Genomic DNA, 25,308 nt, shown 5'->3' with positions numbered 1-25,308 from the left:
TTTAGTATGGAAATCAGTCACATAATTTTATCACGAAAATCGACAGTACTGCAGCAGTAACGTTGCAACAGAGTAATGCTACTGCAGTCGCCAAATGTCACCTTTATCATATCTTAGAATGTTACTGAAAACGCGAGCGAAGCAAGAGCGAAAATGATTCGATATAAAAAACGCAATTTTACTTAGAAAGTTATTGAAAACGCGAGCGACGCGAGCGCGAAAATTTTTCGATATATAAACGCAATTTGATAGACAGTTGTACATTTTTACTTTTAGTATGGAAATCAGTCACATCGTTTTATCACGAAAATTGACAGTGCTGCAGCAGTAACGTTGCAACAGAGTAATGCTGCTGCAGTCGCCATACCTTAGAAAGTTATTGAAAACGCGAGCGAAGCGTGCGCGAAAATTGTTCGATAGAAAAACGCAATTTGACAGACAGTTGTACATTTCTACTTTTAGTATGGAAATCAGTCACATCATTTTATCACGAAAATTGACAGTGCTGCAGCAGCAACGTTGCAGCAGAGTAATGCTGCTGCAGTCGCCATACCTTAGAAAGTTATTGAAAACGCGAGCGAAGCGAGCGCGAAAATTTTTCGATATAAAAACGCAATTTGATAGACAGTTTCTACTTTTAGTATGGAAATCAGTCACATCATTTTATCATGAAAATTGACAGTACTGCAGCAGTAACGTTGCAACAGAGTAATGCTGCTGCAGTCGCCATATGTTAGAAAGTTATTGAAAACGCGAGCGAAGCGAGCGCGAACATTTTTCGATATAAAAACGCAATTTGATAGACAGTTGTACATTTCTACTTTTAGTATGGAAATCAGTCACATAATTTTATCACGAAAATTGACAGTACTGCAGCAGTAACGTTGCAACAGAGTAATGCTACTGCAGTCGCCACCCGAATGTCACCTTTATCATATCTTAGAATGTTACTAAAAACGCGAGCGAAGCAAGAGCGAAAATTGTCGAAATAAAAAACGCAATTTTACTTAGAAAGTTATTGAAAACGCGAGCGAAGCGAGCGCGAAAATGTTACGATATATAAACGCAATTTGATAGACAGTTGTAAATTTTTATTTTTAGTATGGAAATCAGTCACATCATTTTATCACGAAAATTGCTGCAGCAGTAACCTTACAACAGAGAAATTCTGCTGCAGTCGCCACTCGAATGTCAGTTTTATCATATCATAATGTTATTGTAAGCGCGAGCGAAGCGAGCGCGAAAATTTTTCGATATAAAAAACGCAGTTTGATAGACAGTTGTACATTTTTACTTTTAGTCCCAACCAGGCGCGAATCCAGGATTTCATACAGAGAAGGGATGGGACGTTATTAGATGGGTACTTGTACACGTATAAAAGTTTCATGTAGGTACCTACTCCACGACGACTGCAATGCTGATGCAGCCTGCGCTTTTTTTTGCCTAGGGTTTTGGTGCCCCTGCCCCCTAGACGTGTCGCCCTAAGCATAGTGCTTATTTTGCCTAAAAGGGTTATTCCGGCACTGCAAATGACAGAGGTCAATGTTTTTTTTTTTCCAAGTACCCACCTCGTATGAATATGGATTTGATATGGGTGCGATATAATCACGATTAGGTATAATTCATGATGGAGAAAATTAATAATTTTAAAGAATTTTGCAATTATACGCGTGTTGATAATTATGTGTGTTTATTTTACCACTATGTAACTATGTAAACTCATTTTTAGTTTTCTTTATTAATTAATGTTACTCAGTTCCCCAAAAGACTGTGCAATGAGGGGCAATTAATTTACTGTCGTTTAATTTTGTTGTATTATTAATTTATTAAATCAACATAATTATTCAATTATTTTTGTTGATATCCGTACCCCCTGTTCTAAACTTAGAGTTAATTTGGCAAAATCTTTCCTCGGTGGCTTATTCATGTCACAACGTATTCAATTCAGCGCCAACTGTTAGTTTACCCGGGTACTCAATAGTGGTAGCACACAATACAACACAATAGTATGAGCAAAGTTTGCCCCTCCTTCCTAAGTAGCGCCATAAGATTCAGGGGCAAACTTAAGTCAATCGAGTATTGTGGCTACCCCCCCTTTTAGGGGTTGAATTTTTATAGCCTATAACCTGGCCGGGGATTTTCTCGACAGATTAGTAAAGTTTTCATCAAAATCCGTTCAGCCGTTTTCACGTGATGCGCGTTCAAATAAACAGACAAACAGATAAACAGATAAACAGACAAACAGACAAAAATTCTAAAAACTTTTGGAATGTGTTCTGTTATCGATTCTAAGTATCCCCAGACAACTTTTTTTCGAATATCTTCCATGTACAGACTTTCAACCGTCTTCAGCTTTATTATATGTATAGATTTTATTTCATGTCACCGCGCGGAATCTACCGAACAATTGCACGGTATTTATTCTAAGCCTTTTATCCCATACCTACACAAAAAAAAGTTTATTGCCCAATCTATCTAGTTTTGTATTAAAATGACAGTGATTGAGAAGATTTGTTAGCGGATTGATCGATCGAACTATTTATTTAACTATCTGGGGTATTTAATATTCGAATTTAACATGTTAGAATGTAAGGATACATTTTCTTTCCACATGGACGTTCGCTGATATAACAGGATTAAGTATTTTCATATCTCATGCTCTGAAAGTGGGTCGTTGTTGTTCTAAAAGGTGCGCAGAAAGTGATACGTTTATGCTCTAGCGCAGAAAAGTAGTGTACTCCTCTGCGTCCCCGTCCCACGAACAACTGGGTGGAAACAAAATGGAAAAATAGTGTCTTTATTTCCTCGCTTGGAACAATTGGTAACTGTTTAATTTTACTAATCCCACGTTGATCCTTTTTTTATAAAAAATGATGTAAGTAAATTGTTAAAAACAATTTTTTCTTGTTTCTTTCGTTGAATTCTATTTACTCGATTTCGTAAGGCGGGAACCAACAGGAATACACCAAAAATATTTTTTTAAACCTTACACTTGCGTAAATTAGCAAAGGCAAAATCTTATACAGCCACAGTTAAACCTTTGTACGATATTAAATTGGTTTTTAAAGTTATTTAGCACTATATTCATGAAAATAAAATAAAATACAAGATAAAAATTTTGTTATATTATTAATGAAATAGTTATTTAATATTTAAAATACTTTTATTATGTTATTACGTGGTGCGGTGCACCAAGGTCGCGGTGCGGTCCGGTAGCCTGTTGCGGCTTTTAGAACGAAAAAGAATAAAATTAAAAAGTAAGAGGCAATCCCGCTGATTTTCATACTATAATGTACAAACCATTTTAAAATTACTGCAGTTTGTTAAAAAATGTGTATTTTCGTAAATATTGCAATCTAAATGATTTTCGCTAGGGGTTATTAATCTTTACACTTGTAAAGTCTCCGATTGCAAGTAAGTCCTAATGAAAAAAATCATGGCCGTAGGTCTATTAGGTACTTCAATTGCTGATTTTCCGAAATTGCCTTGTCTTGTTTGGTTTCCTCGCATTCGATATGAAAAGTAGAGTGTTTAACTCGGGTGAAAGGCACCATTTCCGTCTCGGACAATTGGCGCTCTCACTGCGTTCGAGCGCCAAACTACCTCGACAGAAATGGGTGCCTTTCAACCCTTGGTTAACAATCTACTATTTCATCTCATGCTCTAAAAGAGGGTCATTGTTGTTCTAAAAGTTGTGCAGAAAATGATACGTTTTTGCACTAGAGTATTTTAGGTTCCAAGCACGATTTTATTAATTTTTTTACGGTAAGCAATTGAAATTTGGGTAAAATTGGATTTGTTGTACAATTTCCATTCTGATATTTGACTCCCCATTTCATAAATAACGATATTTTTGCCTAAATTGTTACTTGAAAGTACCCTCAAAAAATACTTAGTATAAAAATGTATACTTGGTCATGTTTTTAAAAACATGCATTTTACTTTCCTCGTATTCGAAATAGAAAGTAGAGTGTGAAACTCGGGTGAAAGGCATCATTTCAGCCTCGGACTATATGCGCACCCACTGCGTTCGAGTGCCAAACTACCTCGGCAGAAATGAGTGCCTTTCATCCCTTGGTTAACAATCTACTATTAAGTTGCGCAATTTGCTATGCACTCAAAAATGACCCTCGAAAATGTACAAAGACCAAAACTATTAGCTTTACCATGTCTACGGGTATACATAACTGCAGAAGTGCTAAGCTAATAGTTTTGTTAACTATAGCTACGTTGGGACCGGGACATAAACATAACCTACCATATTCAAGGAGAAAAGTAGAAATTTATTAGGATCACATTTTTTACGATCTTAGGTAATTGCGCGCTCAACTAAAAGGCTGATTTCCGAACCGATGGTCCCGATTAATACTTGTAATGCGGCTAACAAATTCAGCGAACCCAAAATTCCAATGACACAGTGTCTCAGGGGAGTACCTCCACAAGCTGACTTGGCGTAGGAGAGGTCACTTGTAGACTGGAGGTCATTGGTGGCTCTGTGAAATGTAGACCTCGCAAAAAAATCCGTATGATTATAGAACTTAAATGTGACGTTATCTATAAAAAGGGACCTTATTGTCGATGGTCCGCTCAGCGAGCTGCGTTCAGTCAGAGAACCTGATGAACTCACGGTGTCTTAAGACCGTGCCGTGGAAAGAAAAGTACAGTCGGCATCGTCGACAAACGATTTGCATGAAAAATTTTCTCACTTTTACCAGGAAAACACGGTCATGCAAATGCATTCCGAACATCCCCGAAACCTCCCGACCTCCCGAGCGCCGAGCAGCAACTGGTTTGACCCAGTTATTAGGTCGCGGCGACGCCACTGCGCATTCGGGCTTGCCAAAAAATAACCGTGGAAAACCGAATAAACGGCTTTGTATTTGGGCATGTGGATATGGATAGTGAGTTACAATAGCATAGATTTACGCGGAAACGTTTGGGAATTGCTAACTGTAAGCATCATATCATAATAACAAATATATTCTGTACAGGCTTTGAAGGGTTTAGCTTTACTTGTGTATTTTTAGACTGTCTGTGCTGTAACTGACTGAATCCATAGTTGACCGAAGCGTAGCGAAGGTCTACGTTTTGACTCGGGCATTTTGCTTTCGTATGTCCGTCCGGATGTTCTCCTCTACAGGTCACAATTCTCAACCGATTGTCGTGAAATTTTGTGACCAGAGTCCATGATTAAATATTTTTTTTATGTCAATCCAGTTTTTGGAAATTTTTAAAAATGGCGGAGTCGTGATACCTCGCTCCTAAACAAATAGTCGTATTGATATCATAAGAGCTTTTTATTTTTGAGATATGTTTATAGATTAAATGACCAAAAATTCAGAAAATTTATTTCGCTGGTTTCGGAGGTATTGAGATATTTAATTTTAACTAATTTTAACTTGAGAATGAGTAGCTAAATTTCGTCACCTTATCTAAGAACTATTTGGCTCAGTTTGTAAACGTTCGCTTTTTGTATGCTGTTTTTGTTTGTATGTGTATTTGTATGCTGGGATATAACTTTTTTTATTTTTTTCACACTCAAATTTCGTATTGTTTTTTTTTTTTAATTTATTATATTTAAAGCTCTTAGCACCATGTAATTTAAAGCTCTCCTCGCGAGGTCTACAGCTCACAGAGCCACTAGTGTTAATTTACTTCGATGGCGTGACCTGCGTTCGCGTTGGCGTTAGGTATGTCTACGTTTTGGAAACTCAAAATTTCATACAAAATGACACTTAACGCAAACGCATAACGTCACGACACGCTAGCGCTATCGAATTAAATTTACACTATTTAGCCTACAAGTCCGAATCTTTTATAAAAGTATTCTGCGTCGCCTTTTCTCGACAGATGTCCTTCACTGAAGACTGGATGTGGATTCAGTCATGCAAACAATGCTTTACCAACTCTTATAATGAAGTTTCAATGTTTTCAACGGAGTTTGATAGAGTTTTGTTGGAGGACGACTTTTATTTAATTAACTTGGATGTCTGAATTATTCTTATAAAGATTTTTGTGCCTACCTGTTAATAAAATTAATGTAAGTTACGTAAGACACGTAGCATAGGCAATTACGCAAGTTATCTATGTAATCCACAATATTTTATTTTTATTCTAACTATAGTCTGGCTAACCAAGTAGGTACCTAAGTAAATATTTATTGCAAACCATGGTATGTTATGGTATGGTATGGGATGGTGTTACAAATATGAAAATTTACAATAATAAATACAGGTAAGAATTCATTCCTTTTTCGAATTGATGACACTAGCGTAAGAAGGACAACATGATTCCTTGTGTCTAGGCTGCAGTGATCCACAATCCTTGCCAAACTATAAGTACGGTAGTACTATTAGTTATTCTGTGCTATAAGTAATGTATTTGTGATGTTCTCAATCTCAAGCATAAGGTACCTACCCCATTATCGCTTACCATAAGCATGATATTTGCTCGTATCTTTATACGATTAACCTGTCAAAGCGTCCTTATGGCAAGCGAGAATGTGGTACCTTTAGCTCGAGAACGTCACATTTTAACATTCGTAATCTCTAAAAGAATACAAGGTCTAGACCACTTAGTTTAGAATCAAGTCACCTACACAAAGTTTCTCATACACACTTTTTTACCCCTGATGCGTATCTCCTCTTGAACGGACTAGCTTTAAAGTCAGGTACGCTGACCTCAAGGTCAACGGCATGAGATAAAACGCGTGGGTCATGCTTACGTGTAATTTAATTATTCAGTATTGCCGCACGCTGTATCTAATCTTAATACAGGTAACACAGGCCGTTGCCGTGTTTTTAGGGTACTTACCGTGCCCAAGGCCGAGGATAAGCTACATAACACAAATAAAAGAAAAGGTAGCTGTAATGTCGTATAAGGAAATCAAGGAGGCGGCCCTGGATAGAGTCAAATGGAGAGAGCTACACCGACAAGAGTCTAACTCTTACGACGACGACGACCGTGCCCAAAGGGTAAAGTAAGTAATTAAGTCCGACTCGCGCTTGACTGCCCGGTAGTTTTGGAGATAGAGGGAGGGGGGAATGGTCGGACAGACACATACAGACGCACGAGTGATCCTATAAGGGTTCCGTTTTTTCCTTTTGAGGTACGGAACACAAAAAAATTGACGTTAAGTGAATGCCACACTTTTTTATTGCAAATGCCATGCAAAGTTAGCTTGGATACTTCATCTTTTTTTTTCAATTAACACATGAGTGCCGGGAACCCGCTCGGCTGGTTCTGTTCCTAGTCGCTTTTCTCTACAAAGCGGGAAAACGCTGGGATCGGCTGCGAGCGTAGCGGTACGAAAACGTTGGCAGTGAATGTGTTAAAATCGGTGCAATCGGTTTTGGACTATGTTCTATTTAGTATAAATGACCTCATTTATTGTATAATAAGTGTTATAAAATGAATATAAAACTAAAATGAACTACAATTAAGATTACTAAAGCTAAAGAACATTGTATACCGTAAACCGGTTGATTGTGACACTCTCTAATCAAATAATATTGTAACATCTGTATACTGACATTGCACAATCTGACAATAAATGATTACTTACTTACTTACTAAAAAATTAAAAATACCTATTAATATTTTGCGCCCTTGGTAAGGTGCCCATCACGCAGGCATTAGTGGTAATCTTAATTAGACCAAGATATACGGCAGGCATAATTACCAACTGCTTTTTTTCGAGCTAAATTAATATCACGATACGATTACGGATGTAGCTATCGATGAAAATCAAATCAGACAATACAATATGTTATTCGATTTCACCAAGTCTACTTTTTCTAATCGCTGACCGCAAAGTGTATAAGGGATAATCCACATTGTGGTTTCCTCGAAGGCCCGTCCAGACTGACAGATTTGATCAGAAAATAAATTGGCGTCAATCTCATCTAGCGTCCACAGTCCACACGTACCTACCGACACAATTTTATTACCAATTTTAGATTTACGAGGATGAGATTTGAGCACTCTAAATAAAATAAAATGCCCCTAAAACGCGCATACTAGCGACGCAAATTGGTATTCTTGCGTCTGCGTCTGCACCTCCATTTGATAGGTCATAATCTTACAAATTACCTCGGAGTAATTAACAATGGAGCCGCCATTAACAGGCGTTCCCCTCTGTCGAAAATAGGCGGCCAATTGGTCAACCACATGTCAACCATATGTATGGACTGACGTTTATCTGACATGACGTACCTATACATTTGATGTGCCCCTCCCCCGCAAAAAACGGCAGACTATTTTGTACCGAAAATTTTAGACATGGCGTCTCCGTTGGTTATATCCTCTAAGCAAATTACAATCGAATTTAAGTGGGATCGGTGAACAATTTCACTTCAGCGTCCACACCACCTGATTTGATCAGACAAATAAATCAGATTGGGCAAAAAATTTACCCATCTGGACTGGCCATTTACATAGATCATGACCGGCCGTATAGCCGGTCAAGCAAGTTTGTCAGTAGCAAAAGGCGCGAAATTCAACTTTTCTATGGGACCCTTTGCGCCTACATTTTTTAAATTTGCCGCTCTTTCTACTGCCGGAAATGGCATCACAGAGTATATTTCTATATTCAAGTCTACACTATCTGTGGTCGACAATGACTATTTATCTATGGTCTATCTTAGCTTAGTCTGTGGTTGTGACCATGATGACCACGAGCGTGTAGTATTAAGTTGCGTATTGTTCGACGGTTTTGTTATGGGTACGAGTGCAACGAACCAGGCGTCAATAGTTATTGCATTTCAAGAAGGCGTTGACCCTAACCCCTGTGGTATTAGCTTACCTTGAATCTGACGGGGCGACGATATTTTAAAAGCCAGCAAATTAGGCTAGGATATTGACGTGTATTCCCAACAGTGGGTGCATAATATACAGTGATTTTACATACACACGCTGAACGCATAGTTTCCGAGATATGAGCCTCGCCCCCCTCCCGGCTCAAGGGCTACGGCACAGAATAACTAATAGTACTACCGTACAGAAAATTCACTCCTTCACAAAAGTCAGATTTAGGTATAAAATTATACCTAAACCGTGAATCTTCTTTGCGCGAGCGCCACGTGACACGACTATCGTGCGGTCGAGCGGCAGCCCACTGCCATATGCCTGCCCTGCCCGGGAGGTGCGCCGGCCAAATGTAGCTAAACTGCGTAGTGACACCCCCCTGGCTACGGCCGGGGCCTTTTGATATGTTCTCCTCCTAGCTAGTCCAATCAAAGTTACGAAGTCAAAAATTGTGTTCCAAGCATTCCTCTATAACTTTTTTTGAGCATTCGTTGCCTGGGCTCTAAATGAAACTTGTAGGTATCAAAATAAACGGCCTAGGCCCTAGAGGACCAAGTCCAACGAGATGGTGTGACCAAATATATCCGCCCAGATGGACATCACACTAAGCAACGCTTTCCACGAAGCAACCGACAGGGAGAAGTGGAGATGGAGAGCTGCCATAGGAAAAATTTGCAAGCGGAGTCACGATCCTCAGCAGTGAGGGACCTACTTAGAAGAAGAAGAAGGTATCCAAATATAAAATTATAAGAATGCAGTGATCAAAATGCAAAATTATCTGCATCTTTAACGACAGAAATAACTTAGTTGCAGCTATGCGTAGCCCACTTCCTCAGATAACAATGCACTAACTAGGTTACGTGTCACCCGGCCGTTAATCCCATATTGCTGGCCACAGCTGTGGTGACAATAATGGCATATGTAGGTTGAGAAGCCTTAGGAACACGAAGGCTTAACTGTCCTCGGTAAGCTATAGTTTGCCAATGACTTAGACCTAGGCATTTATGTGGCTATTAAGCAAAATGGCTAGTAAAAATCTATGCTATACATACAGATGGTCAAAAATAAGTCGACAAACATTTTTGAGAAATATTTTTCTTACTTCCAACTAATCCCTTCCATTCTCCGCCAACACCACATTTCGAAGCTTTCTAATCTTTCTCTCTCTCTTTGTGTCAGTGTCCACGTTTCGCAGGCGTATAAGGCGATGCTCCAGATGTAAGATTAAATAAAATGTTTTTTAGTGTTAGTAGACATTTTTGATTTGAAAATATGTTTTTTATTGTTGAAGGGTTGTTTGGCTATTGCGGTTCGAGTAATGATATCTTCACTACATCTTGATTTATTATTAATGATACTCCCGAGATATTTAAAGCTATCGACTTGTTCCAAAATAGTGTCATTTTGTTTAATTGGTCCGTGTCTCGTATATACTTAATTTTGATGCTGTTAAGATTAGTTGAGGGATTAGTTGGACGGAAAAAATATCAAATGATAGGGTTCTAGATAGAATTAACGAGAACAGAAATATAATAAAGACAATAGAAAATAGAAGAGGAGTACTAATTGGACATCTGCTACGACACGACAAGTTCCTAAAGAACACAATAGAAGGAAAAATAGAGGGAAAGAGAGGAAGAGGAAGACCGAGAATAAATTATTTCAACCGAATAAAAGAAAAAGTTCAGGTCGTGTCATACCAGAAGGTTAAGGAGTTGGCAGAGGACCGGACGAGTTGGAGATTGCTCCACCGACAAGAGCACAGCTCTTAAATATAAAGAAGAAGAAGAAGATTTTTCTTACTTACTAAAACTACAATCATTTAACTAAAACAATACGTATTAAAATAATTTCCTTTGGCTTTGTTCATTACACAAACGCGAGCCTTAAAAAACTGTCAACGTATTTTTGGGCCATTCTGTATATAAGCACTCAAAATAAACCATCCGCTTATTCCAAGTTTTTTGTACACTACTTCAAACTTCTGGTTAACAAGCTTTAAACCCAAATAAAAATCATTATTTTCTTGATTTCTGACGTAATTCAAAATCATGTAAAAGTTTTTATTATAAGAATCAGGATTTTTTTTTTCCCATGTAGGTAGTAATATAGTCAGACTGAGAAAAGTCTGCAGTGATTTTGATAGCCCACGCAGTGCAAGTGTCATTTCAAACGTCAAATTTTTATACAATTATGACGTATAAGTAAATGTCGGCGGCCGATCGTAATATCAGGCATATCGTGAAATTCCTAGGCATATCGTGAAACGTGAAAATCTTTGACTCGTTCCCTGAGCCGACTATTTCTGGGCAGTTTGCCCTTCGGGCATTTGAAGCAACCTAACGAACCTATCTTACCTATGTGTTGGTTTAATGTGACTATCGTCAAAACATTACACAGGAACATTACGATCTGCCTGATCCTTAAGCCGGTGTTGCTCGAAGGCCTGATCTTACGATCGGCCTACGAAATAAATAACACTTGCACTGCGTGGGCTATCAATATCGCTACAGACTATTCTTGGTCTAACTCTAATATCCGTTAAATACGCCCTGTACGTCTGCGTGGCATATAGGTATAATGTAGGTATAAGATATCACACCCTTTAACAATATGCAAGTCTGACGAAACAAGCTTTTAAATCAATTGACCATTAACGTTAGCATTGTGCATTTAAATTCACTTTTTAAAACAACTGTTAAAGGTGTTATCGTTGATTTTCAAAATGGCACAATAGTTATTTGTACAACAAGAGATCAAAGTTTGATATTTCTTCGAGTGCTTATTTTGAGTCCCGTGCAAGCGAAAGATTCTATAATAGATTCACGAGCGTAGCGAGTGAATCTAATTTAGAATCTTGAGCGTAGTAAGGGATTCAAAAGCGCACGAGATGTAAATAACTTTGATCTCGTGTAGTACACAAAATTTTTCACCCTAAGCAGTGAGAACATACCTAGAGGCACAGAGATAATAGAACCCAAGTATATCGAACTTGTATTAGACCCCGCATGTTGAAATGACTATAAAGGTCACTTGAATGTCATTTTGTCTCACTCAGTGAGCAAAATCGCATTTTGCTCACTGAGTGAGACACAATTAGTGAGCAAAATGCGATTTTGCTCACTGAGTGAGACAAAATGACTCAGTGAGCAAAATCGCATTTTGCTCACTGTTTTTAAGAAGCAAAGTACCCTTGTTCGAGCTGCTGAGGTGAAAAGGATTTTAATGTTCATACTATGCTGGGGTCTGAGGGATTAGAAATAAATCATTGTCTAACTAGTTTATATATAAGAATAACTGATTGAATCGGCACCTGGATGGCTTAAGAAAGAGCTCTATTATAGGTGGGTACCTTATCTTCTAATTTTTTCACCAAATTTGTAGTCTAATTAAGTGTCTATCGACAGGTCCTTTAAAGCAGAATGTAGTCTTTCAACTGACCTTTGAACGGGATATCCAACTCCTCATTTGGTCATGATTTTTTATCAAACGCCGTAGATACCGTAACGGGTGCCTATTAGATTAGGTAGGTAGGTAGGTAGGTAGGTAGGTAGGTAGAATAGAATAGAATAGAATCATTTATTGCATATCACAAACCAGTTATAAAGGTGGTAAATATTATTGGGTTAGTTTAAGTGACGCCCTGTAAGGACACAGCAACATAATTATACCTAGAATATAGTTAACTGAAAACTACTAGAATAACAATTTTAAACATTTACAATTTTCGTTACATATTATGAGATCATTTTAATAATATTTTTCGTTAAAGTAGTCTTTCACACTATAAAAGCACTTATTAAAAAGGAAGATTTTTAACTTGTTTTTGAATAATTTGTGATTTTCTAAGTTTTTCAGAGAATTCGGAAGATGATTGATTATACATTTTGATACACATAAAATGAGGGCTAGATGTAGGTTTGCCAATCGTACTATATTATATAGTATTGTACTATATTTTGGCTCTCTGTACTATATACTTTTGGTAAAATATATAGTTCCCTAAAATACTATATTTCCGATTAAACGTATATATTACACTCATGTTTAGTATTTTATCTGAAAGTCCATACTATATTTTTTTGGAATGTACTATATTTTTATTCCTGATTCTGGAAAATACTATATTCCACCAAAAAAAGTTGGCAACCCTAGCTAGATGTGACAAGGTTTAATGAGGAAAAAGGCAATTCTATAGTTTGTGTAAATTTCGGTTGTTTCTTCTATTGTCTATTAGTTGGTGAATAAAGATTGATGTGTTTTCTGACAAATTGCTTGTTTCAAAGATGTACATCGAGGCAAGGGTGAGGATCGGGGTGCTTCATAAAATGAGGTCTACAGGAATCTATGTCATTTGTTGATCGATATCGATTTATTTTTGCATGGTAAAGGCTTATACAGACCTATAGTTCGTTTTTTTTAGCATTAGAAATAAGGTAAACAATCTTGATGTGTCTTTTAATTGAAAAACACATTTTAAAAATAAGTTACGGCAAATATGTAACAATTATGAAAATATGAATCTAATACGATCATTTATATTCTTCTGCTTTCATAAGTAATAATTATTGATTTTTAAAAAGCGTTTTTCAATTAAAAGATATGTCAAGATCGCTTACCTTCTTTCGAGTTCTTTCTAATGCTAAAAAAACGAACTATAAGGGTGGTATTCCCCTTGTCCAATATTTGATCCAATGTGCATTGCGTCTTACTATCTTCACTAAACAAAATGTGAGACGCAAATACACATAGGACAAATAAATTTGACAGGTGGAATACCACTAGTGTCCGACCGAAACATGTTTTTTTGCCGAAACCGAAACCGAAACCGAATGTTCGGCTTTGGCTCTAGTTTCGGCCGAAACCGAAACCGAACCTTTTGTAGACTTGTTAAAATCGTTGAAAAAATATCATAAAACCGCTTTTACACACATATTATGGGGCTGTCAACACCTAATGTCCTTGAAATTGATGTTACTTAAGCAGTTTTTTAAGAAAATTACTAGAGTTAGACCAAGATAATTATGCAACGATTATTTTATTTTAAACTAGTGATGTACCGACTATTGATTTGGCCGACTAGCCGACTAGCCGACTAATCGGCGCTCGAATGGCCGATTAGTCGGCCGACTAGTCGGCTAGTCGGCCAGATCATTAGTTTCGTATAAGTTCAGGTGAAAAATAACAGTTTTGCTCCTTTGGTTGCGCTATTCATCATAATTTAGCTTGGCTAAAAGGTGTTCTCTACAGGTTCAAAGACCTATCACAAGAATCCTGTTCAATTTCTGTCTTTAGTTTTTTTATTGTGCGATCCTGAGCAGACCGTCAGTACAGCATATAGGAGGTATTTCCAAGGCTCTATTTCCCGTACGTAGTCGCCAGTTAAGAACCTATCCCCTGTGGTCAGCGTCTTTACGAGCAACGTGCCCTGACTGTCTCTAAATTTTGAAATAACATTAATCCTCATGGCTCTACCATTAAAAAAAAAAACAAAAACTGAATAATATTAAAAAAATTACTATCGAACTTGCACATGAAATTACACGAGAATCAGTTGAGATCGACCAGTAGAGGAAAACACCAGCCCACCAACATACGATAACTTATCGTCATGATCATAACGATCAAACGGTCAATTATATGAACAAAAGTTTTCCTTGTACCCTGAATAGGCATCTTAGTAAAATAAACATAAAACATATGGTAAATATTGGCAGTTGATTTCTTTTTTTTTCTATTTTTCTTACACTAATAAAGTGCCGACTAATCGGCCATTTTTGCCGACTAGTCGCCGACTAATCGCCGACTACAAATGTGGCCGGATAGTCGGCTTTCCCGACTAGTCGGTACATCCCTATTTTAAACGTCAAAACTTCGGACTCGTATTGATAACGCAAGCACATTTCATTTTTTAATGTTTCAATATGTATCGGAGATAAAACCTCGTTTAAAATCAGTATTTTAATATCCTGCCAATTATGTAACGCGGCCGCCCGACGGAACCACCAATCCGCTAGAAACCCAGTTGTCCTGGTCATTATCCAGGTCACATACTCTGACTGGGGAACTAGCTCGAGTTGAGTAATTTTATCGACACTGATAATAAATTTAATGAGTTGCTTGGCCACTTTGCCATCACAAATTGGTAACTCCGCGAGCATCTTTTGCAACACTTTTAACTTATTTTTATCTACTTGATTTTGTTCGCCTACCGCGTTCGCGAGTGACTCGACCTTTTGACCGTCTAGGCCCGTCGATGGAGTATGCGACATTTTCCCTGTTTCAATCGTATTAATTCGTTTCTTTAACTCTGATATTTGATTATTTTGCGACTCGATCTTTTCCTGTAATTGTCTGATAGCCGGATTCAAATTTTCCAAATTCAACGACTTAAAATATTTAAACATGTCCGACACCCGGGTAACGGTTTTTTCATCTTTTTCTTCTGTGTCGGACATTTTGTTACCAATAAGTACTAACTAATGCCAAAACAAGAATATATTAGACCTAATTCGGGGTTTCGCACCTCCACCAATTGTGACAATGTGTAGGGGTGAGAGAAAGGCAAAGGGATGGTACTCACAGCTAGTCCTTTAAATAGTCCAGATTACAGTGCACTGTTCACTCCGTTCACTCGCGTTTCGGGGGCCTTTGGTTTCGGAAGGCACACGCGACACTGAGGGTGCAGAACTTCACCCTTTCGAGTTCTTTTTGAAGAGTCCGGGACGCACACGCGCGATGTGTGCCTAGCTCGGAGGCAGATCGCATTCTCCGAGCGTTCCCGAATGATCGCCGTGAGTTATGATTTTGGGAAGGGGAGGGTAGTTGGAAACTGCACATTGTCACAGAAATTATGACGTATAAATAACATTTGCACTAGTTGCACTGCGTGTGCTATCAAAATAATTGCAGAATTTTCTTGGTCTAACTCTATTCATTCACCAGTCAAGCCAACATGTAGATACATGGTCAAACAAAAACGCGAGCGCAGCGAGCGCGAATTTTTTGTTGACAATATCGCAAGGCCGGGTACCGATCTTCACCTGGGCCTAAACGTCCGAAGTGCCCCAGTGAGGCGAACTTTCATGCGAAGTCAAAGCCGTGCTTCAGGCTTCAGGATAAGTAGTTGAGCACAGACTCCAACCAATGTCCATTGTATTAAAAAGCGAGATACATATTTCCTTGAGCGCTGGTGGCCTAGCGGTAAGAGCGTGCGACTTTTAATCCGAAGGTCGCAGGTACAAACCCCGGCTCGTACCAATAAGTTTTTCGAAAGTTATATACGAAATATCATTTGATATTTACTATTTTCTTTTCGGTGAAGGAAAAACATCGTGAGGAAGCCGGACTAGTCCCGATAAGGCCTAGTTTACTCTCTGGGTTCGAAGGTCAGTCTGATGGTAGTCGCTTTCGTAAAAACTAGTGCCTACGCCAATTCTTGGGATTAGTTGTCAATTTGACCCCAGGCTCCCATGAGCCGTGGCAAAAATTCCGGGATTACGCGAGGAAGATGATGAGTTTTCTTATTATTCCTTTGCCCAGGCCCAGTAACATGCGACAGTGCTATCTCATTTACTCCGATACAATTAGACAGTGTGCGCGTTATAGGTATTAACAGCCTCTTAAGACTGCGTCGACCGTCTAGTGGCGCCTTCATTAGGGAATTGTGTTTTATACAATTAATAATAATATACAATTAATAATAATTAATGCCTATACCTATACATGAATCAGTATATGTAGGTACATATTAATATTGTTGTCCTACTTATTCCCCAACTTTTGGTCTTTGTCACATAGTTTAGTTTCATAGTACGAAGTACCATTTCGTAAGTTTCGGCTCGGCCGAAAGGTTCGGCCGTTTTTTGGCCGAAACCGAAACTACAGCCGAAACATGATTTTTTGGCCGAAACTGGCCGAAACCGAAACCGAAACCGAACCTTCGGTCGGACACTAAATACCACCCTAGGCTCGGTGCTATCGACTGAATAGGGAGTATTACTGCTTACTGCAATGTTCTGCCGCCAGAGTGCCCAGAGTGCAGCACTAATTTGTTTAGTAAACCATAGAGTAAGTAACTTATACATACTAGGCCTACATACAGTTTTTTGACAAGTTTTCACTATGACATTGATGCATCAAGGCGGTTTGTTTACAGGTGGCCTACCGCGAAACGCGAAAATCGAAATTTCTTTATCTGCCTCTCAAATCTCTCAATCGATTGAATAAGCAAGAGTGTTAGAGAGGCAGAAACCGAACTTTCGATTGTCGCGTTTCACGGTAGGCCATGTGATTGACCTAGTGACGCATGATGTGTCATTGAGGTTTGTTTACTGTATGTGCTAGTAGTGCCACCTACGCAGAGCTTTGCCTAATATTACCTATTCGGTGCTCCTATTGCAAATCACAAGCGATTATTGGTGAGGTTTATAGAGGCCATACGTTAGGTATTCTCTACCCACCTAGGTATTTTTTATATTTTACCCAATTTAGACCGTCCACTAGATAGATAGTCACCTCTTAGACTAGATATCGATTGGAAACAAAGGTGGCTAAAGCAACAAAAAATAGATGAAGGCAGATACCTACCTATTTATTAGCATTGTCTCCGCATGTTATATAACAAAGAGGATATCTCAATTATAAATACACCTACGAGTATGCTATAAGTAGTATCTATACTCATAGGTTGTTATGAAGTTGCGTCGAGACAATACAACAGAGGGAGTTGTCAGACCAGTCTCCCCTCCCTGCCCCGAACAGCTGACTGGCTCGCACAACGCACAACAAAGAATCACAATACACGTACACATACTAAGTACATAGTCACATCAATATTATTTTTAACTAGCAAAACACGCAACTACTGTATTGATTGAAAGCTTTTGAAAGGTCTTGAACCCTAGTGAAAGGGTTATTTGTATTGGTAGGTAGGTACTTATGTTGTAATTTTTGTAATAAAATGGGAAGTATTTTCCGCTTTACTCTGATTTTGCTTACGTTGCAGTTTATAGTTAAAGGTGAAAATAATCATGTTGTCGATGTATGTTATTGTATGTTGGTATGTAGCGTTGTTATCGAATAAACAGAAAAACAACGACGACCATGAAACGACGGCCGAAAGGTGAAGCTCGTCCTAACAAAGGACATAAAAGTACTTGCCTTTCTGAACATCCAATACACGAGGGCGAACGGAACGCTGCACTCTGGTAAACAACAGTCTTAGCCTAAACGTCCTTCGTACGATTTAATAAAGAAATCACGACATAATTATTGAAAACAAGAACGTCAATTTGTGTCGTAGTTTCCACCAGTCCGTTGCTACGGCGTTTTGAGCTACCACAACGCGTCTATCGATTTGTTTTTTTGTTATTTAAGTACACCCAGTCTTTGTTTACAGTGTTTTGGGGTTTAAATGTTATTTACATCACTTTTTAGTGGCCTGCAAACGCGACAATCGTTGCACTGCCTGCGCAATTGCTTGCGCTGCGACTTTGCCGTCGGAGGCGTTCGTGTGACACGAACCGATTCGTGCGTCTGCCCTCTCCGTCGGTAAACGGTAGGCCGCGAACTAGGTTGTCCCACTCGCTTGACTGACAATTGCTGAGGGGTAGCCAGGTTATTTTGAAGAAATATCTAATTCGTTATATAATTCAATTGCACTTAAACTGCTTAGACTTTTGTATTACAGCCATTATAATATTTAGATGTACACATACAAAATGTAAACAAATCTAAATCCACCTTATACTTTGGTGTTAGCACAAAACGACAGAACGTGAAATTGCTATTAATATTCTTTCAGGCGCATGAACTGGAGGTCTGCCGCGGTCTTTCCTTCAAAATAATGCAAACAAACCGATAGTCACGTAGGTAGGAGAATATCGCTTTTCCAAATTTCGTGGTATTTAATAATATAATATAGCTATAAGCGACTGACGTGGTGGGGGAACTAAAAGCCAAAAAATAGCACTCGTGGCAAAAAATTAAAGTGAACGAGTGTATGTCGGTTAACAACTTTACTATATGATTATAGAGTCCTAAGATTTTCCTATTATAGTATAAAAATAATACCACGAACATGGCAACTGGAATCTGAAATGCTTAGAAAGAGACAGAGCTAAAATATTATGACATTAACGTTCTACAGGTCACCCAATACCTACGCAATAAGCTGTAGTTGGTATGTTATGTTTTCTCTATCGCACTCGTATCTTTTTTATTTGGAGCGAGACAAAATGTCTTTTGTGTTTGTAACACAAAATCTAAAACAACTGAGGTATGTGCCGTATGTGTAGTAGGTACCTATATATTTCTGAATATGTATTTTGTATGGCAGCGAGGGCTGCGTTATCCACATTAGATACGTCTCATCATACAACCACGACCACTCTGTCAAGAGTGAACGACTGAGGAGGAGGATTTTGTATGGTATCATGATGACGGCGGACTGTTTTCATCGTAGGCTACATTGGCTATGTGTGAGGTGGAGAGCTAGAAGCGGTTTATAGCGATCGGCATGAAAAAATACCAAGGCATCCTCCAATTCCTCCATAGCCAGGCGGGCACCTCTTGGTTAGTGGCTCTGAGCTGCAGACCTCGCGATAAGTTTAAAAAAGTTAAATACTCACTTCGTTGAATCATCATAACGAGCTCACAATTGTTTTAGGTGCCATAGACCCTAAGTACTGGCGCTTAAGTCCTTTAGGCCAATTTGAAAATTTCCCAAAAACGAAACTACAGAAAAATTATATCTAACTACCAAACCTGCTCACAAAATTTCACGGGAATCGGTTAAGAAATGCGTCCTGCGGAGGAAAACATTCGGACAGAGAGAGATTTTTTATTTAACATCACAACAGGTACATTCCAGGTCTATCTTAAAATCTTATTAACAGTTTACATACTACTTAGACTACTATGAATAAGCCATTGGCTTTGAAAATATCGGGAGGATGGCCGCTACTTGTTTAGTTTAAGGATTCGTGGTGGATTAATAATAGATAAATATTACGAGAGCAAATACCTAAAACTTTATTAATTCAGATATATCACAATAGCATCAAGTTAGGTCCACAAAAACAAGGCGCCCCGCGCGGAAATTGCCGCGCATAGTAGCTCGGTCTTTGTAGACGTGCCTCGGCTGCAATGCCTCGGGCGGCTCGAAGCACGTCTCCACTGACCGAGCTGCTTCGCGCGGCAATTCCTAGCGAGGCGAGTCGTTCTGTGTGGACCTGCCTATTTACTTACTGCAGCACTGTGCATATGACAGCTGTCATCTCAGTTCAATGAGTTATACTATTAAAATTGTACAGTCGCTATTAGATACATCGGAGCGGACAAGGTATCCACAAAAATCTGAACAAAACCTTTATTAAGACATTTTAATTTTAGGAAAGTGGCAGTTAGACGCGACTTAAGGGGCCCACAGATTACCAGTTCGCCAGACGATATCAGCCTGTCAGTTGATCGCAAAAGGTGACGGTTCCGAACAACTGACAGGCTAATCTCGTCTGGCGAACTGGTAATCTGTGGGCCCCTTAACTCGCGTCTAAAGCCCTTGCTACACGGTCGCCGACAAGCCCCCAGACCGCGTGGCCTTGGTCCGTCCCGGACCGTGTAGACAGTTGTTTCCAACAAAATTTGACCAAAACTGACCAAGGACAGACCAAGGTCAGACGGTTAGAAGGCTTGTCGGCGACCGTGTAGCAAGGGCTTAACTGTCACTTTCCTGGCAAAATCACAGACCTATCAAACGCTAAAGAAATGTGTACTATGCATAGACTTTGACATTGACCGTCACTTTTGTACCAGCCATTATTGGTACAGAGTGAAAACGCCCATTAATCAAGACGTTGAAGTGCATGTTCAGATATTTTTGACCATCATGGTCACTCTGATGTATCTGATGACTGCACCAAGCTGTCCTACGCACAATGCTCCAGGGATATCGCGGAGTCTAAGTGTTCTTCTGCCAGAACTTGGTCGCGTTGCGGGGGATCTTGCCCTTGCCGGAGCTCTTCTTGGGCGCCGAGTGGTTGTCGCAGCCCGCGCCCGACGCCGAGTCTTCTGTGTCGGCCTGCGGCTTCAGGGTCTTCTTGAGGAACATTATCTGGAAGAGGATAACATGATTAATAGGCGTGGCTGCTCGACCCCAAGGTAAAAAGACTTATTTAAAAAATATTACCAAATTGGTCTGCCTAACATTTTTATTTATTCTCCCCCGACTGCTTAAAGGGAAGAGTCGACATACATACGCAGTTGTACGAGAGAAGAAATGTACGGGTCTGAGTCTAAGACCCCACTTCAGTTTACCGCCTCAGTAGTGAGCATCCAGCGGCGCGGTTGTAAGGGCGTCGAACTTCCAAGGGATTTGTTTTTGTTTGTATTTGTTTAACATGGACAACCCACTCGTGATCCTTATCTCTTGTGTAATATTTTGCTGTTTTCTGATTGAATATGGCGGTCCATGGAGGTGTGCACAGCTTCACAGGAGTTGCACCAGTTTCTGTGTCTTAAGGTATTTAAATAAAAGTAAACAAATAATTTGTAAAATTTTGGGTAGTTATAACATAATTGGCTAACCACCCAAATACAAAACCGTCTGGAAATGTCACTGAATGACCTGAGAGCCTACTGCGAACCACGTTCGACGTGTTGCCTCCCTGTCACATTTACGTAAGAATTTACAAGTGCGACAGAGAGGCAACACGTCGAACGTGTTTCGCGGTAGGCCCTCTGACTTTAATCTTCATTATTTCATCATGTAATGTTTTCATCTAATCTTCAACTAGCTTAAGGAGCCATTTGAGGGTACATTTTGTTTACTTTTATTTAAATACCTAAATATACAGACTATAGCTAAAACATTTGAAAAGTCCGACGCTTTCAGTGTAGGTCTTACCTCTTGTTCAATAGTCTGCTGGTGTCTAATGGCGCGCTGCTTGTGATGGTTGGCTCGCTGAATATGGCGGTCCACGGAGCTGAACTCTGCCTCACAAGAGTTACACTTGTCAGCTAAAACATTTGCTAAAGCAGACGCTTTCAGTGGGGGACTTACCTCTTGTTCAATAGTCTGCTGGTGTCTAATGGCGCGCTGCTTGTGATGGTTGGCTCGCTGAATATGGCGGTCCACGGAGCTGAACTCTGCCTCACAAGAGTTACACTTGTCAGCTAAAACATTTGCTAAAGCAGACGCTTTCAGTGGGGGACTTACCTCTTGTTCAATAGTCTGCTGGTGTCTAATGGCGCGCTGCTTGTGATGGTTGGCTCGCTGAATATGGCGGTCCACGGAGCTGAACTCTGCCTCACAAGAGTTACACTTGTCAGCTAAAACATTTGCTAAAGCAGACGCTTTCAGTGTAGGTCTTACCTCTTGTTCAATAGTCTGCTGGTGTCTAATGGCGCGCTGCTTGTGATGGTTGGCTCGCTGAATATGGCGGTCCACGGAGCTGAACTCTGCCTCACAAGAGTTACACTTGTCAGCTAAAACATTTGCTAAAGCAGACGCTTTCAGTGGGGGACTTACCTCTTGTTCAATAGTCTGCTGGTGTCTAATGGCGCGCTGCTTGTGATGGTTGGCTCGCTGAATATGGCGGTCCACGGAGCTGAACTCTGCCTCACAAGAGTTACACTTGTCAGCTAAAACATTTGCTAAAGCAGACGCTTTCAGTGGGGGACTTACCTCTTGTTCAATAGTCTGCTGGTGTCTAATGGCGCGCTGCTTGTGATGGTTGGCTCGCTGAATATGGCGGTCCACGGAGCTGAACTCTGCCTCACAAGAGTTACACTTGTCAGCTAAAACATTTGCTAAAGCAGACGCTTTCAGTGGGGGACTTACCTCTTGTTCAATAGTCTGCTGGTGTCTAATGGCGCGCTGCTTGTGATGGTTGGCTCGCTGAATATGGCGGTCCACGGAGCTGAACTCTGCCTCACAAGAGTTACACTTGTCAGCTAAAACATTTGCTAAAGCAGACGCTTTCAGTGGGGGACTTACCTCTTGTTCAATAGTCTGCTGGTGTCTAATGGCGCGCTGCTTGTGATGGTTAGCTCGCTGAATATGGCGGTCCACAGAACTGAGCACTGCTTCACAAGAGTTACACTTGTCAGCTAAAACATTTGCTAAAGCAGACGCTTTCAGTGGGGGACTTACCTCTTGTTCAATAGTCTGCTGGTGTCTAATGGCGCGCTGCTTGTGATGGTTAGCTCGCTGAATATGGCGGTCCACAGAACTGAGCACTGCTTCACAAGAGTTACACCCGTCAGTTAAAAAATTTGCTAAGGTGGACGCTTTCAGTGGGGGTCTTACCTCTTGTTCAATAGTCTGCTGGTGTCTAATGGCGCGCTGCTTGTGATGGTTGGCTCGCTGAATATGGCGGTCCACGGAGCTGAGCACTGCTTCACAAGAGTTACACCAGTCAGCGAGGACGTCTGCGATGGCAGAAGCATCTTCCAGTCGGGCGTCGCGGCCGAGTGCCACGTCTACCTCGACTCGTTTGCATTCTTGGTCTAATTTGCCGTGGATGATGTCTGAAGAAAGAAATTAAATTGCAGTGGGTTTCCTGATATAAAATGTGATACAATGAAGTCCTTAAAGCAGATATATAAATATTAAAACAGGGGCCTACACTCATTAAGCCGCGTCTCGATATCGCGCGGCAGCCGATCGAGACGCGGCTTTAGAATAACAGGTTGTAGAGTGGATACCTAAAGCCGCGTCTCGATATCGCGCGGCAAACTATCGAACATTGGCTCGCGCGGCAGCCGCGCGCAATGGATACCGGGCTGCCGCGCGAGCCAACTCGATCTGGCGCGCTCGAATGTACCGCGCAACGAGCCAATTATTGTCGGGTTTTGGCCGCGCGGCAAAGGAGTGTTCGCGCGCAGTTGGGACGGATGTGTATATATTTCAGTTGGCTCGCGCGGCCGCATACATGGATAATGAAAAGTGTCGTACTTTAATTAAATTATACAGCACTAAACAGTTTCTATGGAACAGTAAATGTAGTGATTATCGCAACAGATCATTTTTCTATTTGGCTATTTTGTTCCGAATAATTTATTTTTGTGATATAATGTGGTCGATCGTCAGATCGCCTGCCGCGCTATAGTTCAAGATGGTGCCAAAATTGGCTTGCAAGCCAAAATACAGATTTGCCGCGGTCGAACAATGCTCGCGCCCTGTGCCACAATCAATGTTAAAAGGAGTAAACAGAGTTTACTTCAAGTTAAAACAAGAAAAAAAAAATTACAAATTCATCTCACCAGCATAAATAGCTTCAATAATGAGATCCTCCAAATCCCTAACATTTTTAATATCCAGTTCTTTCAACAACACACTGTACGGAATCAGCTTCTCCTGCGTAGCGAGGGTGGCAATGGTCAGGTGTTGGAGCTTCTTGCACTGCACTGGTGTCAGTTCCAAGTAGTCTGATTTGTTGTCTAGGTAGTCTTTGTAGGTGCCGTAGGCGAATAGGTTGAGTGTGTTGAAGTGTGTCGCGTATGGACCATTTTCAAGCTGGAAGGCAAAGAAATCCAATCAGACTAATAAACTAGAATTTTTTTTATGTGTACATACATAGTCATAACAGTTGGCCTTTCTAACAGCAGGTTCATCACCTTATTGAAAGAGATGTGTGTTTTTAATGATAGCAGCACTACTTGTCTCTTTGGCCAGTCATTTAATTATCCTTTTATCCTTGACTTGTATTGATACTATAATAAAGTAATTCATTGTATACTGTGGATAATATTTGAAAACACTCCTAAACTCCATTTAACTATATCTTATCAACTAGTGAATAACCCTCAGTGTGTTAAGTATCGTAACCTCTAACCTCTAAGATGTTCGGTACTTCCAACAGCTCCCCAAATACGTGCACTCCTGGGGCTTCGAGCACTTGTTTAATCAGTTCTGCGGCCCCCGAACCCTTGGCACCCTTCGCTAAAAGCACAAACTGTTCCAATGGGTTGTTTGACGAAAAACTCAGGAGCGACGAAGGCTCGTCCTTATCCATGGCCATAGCATTCATATTGCCTTTAATGTTCTTAAACACCTAAATAGTATCACCAATTAAGCAACACGGGTAAATTAACACTAATAAAGATATTAAATGCACATTTTCTTCAATAAAACGAGTTGTAGATATTGCAAATTCTGCGACAGATACACACACGCAAACAACAGAAAAAAAAACAAACGTCATTCTTCTGCGCACACACGCGCAAGTTTAATCGTACACTGTAAAACCGAGTATACAAGTGGGCGCATAGTGGGCGTAAAAACTTGTCTTTGTGTTTTGTTTTATATTTGTTACACGAAAAATAGCCTGAAGAAGTCATGAATTTGCGGAAAAAATCTCCTACCCACTTTTCTTTGCATAAACTAATGTATTTTCGGGTAATGAAGATGAAATTATCATAAATCACAGTATCTAGTGTTTCTTTTTGGCACCATAAAACACCATCGTCACGGACGAATGGCTGGTATTTAAAAATCAAATC

The 25,308-nt window shown here is 39.9% G+C and overlaps 1 protein-coding gene and 1 long non-coding RNA gene across 2 annotated transcripts in view; both read right to left on the bottom strand.

Moving 5' to 3' along the window:
- Positions 1-16,316: 16,316 nt before the first annotated feature.
- Positions 16,317-25,308, bottom strand: part of LOC134796428 (uncharacterized) — a 439,520-nt gene continuing 430,528 nt past the window's right edge. The window contains exon 2 of the long non-coding RNA XR_010144927.1: positions 16,317-16,426. This is a non-coding gene — a long non-coding RNA (uncharacterized LOC134796428). The remainder of the gene's footprint in view (positions 16,427-25,308) is intronic.
- Positions 20,744-24,976, bottom strand: LOC134796398 (COP9 signalosome complex subunit 7b). The gene is made up of 4 exons (XM_063768595.1): positions 24,642-24,976; positions 24,070-24,322; positions 23,114-23,334; positions 20,744-20,917 (listed from the first exon to the last, which is right to left on the bottom strand). The coding sequence occupies exons 1-4, from the start codon at positions 24,834-24,836 to the stop codon at positions 20,765-20,767; spliced, it is 822 nt and encodes a 273-aa protein (XP_063624665.1). The 5' UTR covers positions 24,837-24,976; the 3' UTR covers positions 20,744-20,764.

This window comes from Cydia splendana, chromosome 13 (genome assembly GCF_910591565.1).
Source record: "Cydia splendana chromosome 13, ilCydSple1.2, whole genome shotgun sequence".
NCBI classification, from domain to species: Eukaryota; Metazoa; Arthropoda; class Insecta; order Lepidoptera; family Tortricidae; genus Cydia; species Cydia splendana.
The sequence above is the reverse complement of the archived record's forward strand: the minus strand, read 5'-3'. Positions and strand labels throughout refer to the sequence as shown.

Coding starts and splice junctions, on each gene's coding strand:
- LOC134796398 (XM_063768595.1), bottom strand. CDS start 24,836: ATGAATGCTATGGCCATGGATAAGGACGAGCCTTCGTCGCTCCTGAGT. Junction 24,323..24,641: donor AAGTACCGAACATCTTAGAG/GTTAGAGGTTAC, acceptor TTTGCCTTCCAG/CTTGAAAATGGTCCATACGC. Junction 20,918..23,113: donor AGCAGACTATTGAACAAGAG/GTAAGACCCCCA, acceptor ATCCTCTTCCAG/ATAATGTTCCTCAAGAAGAC.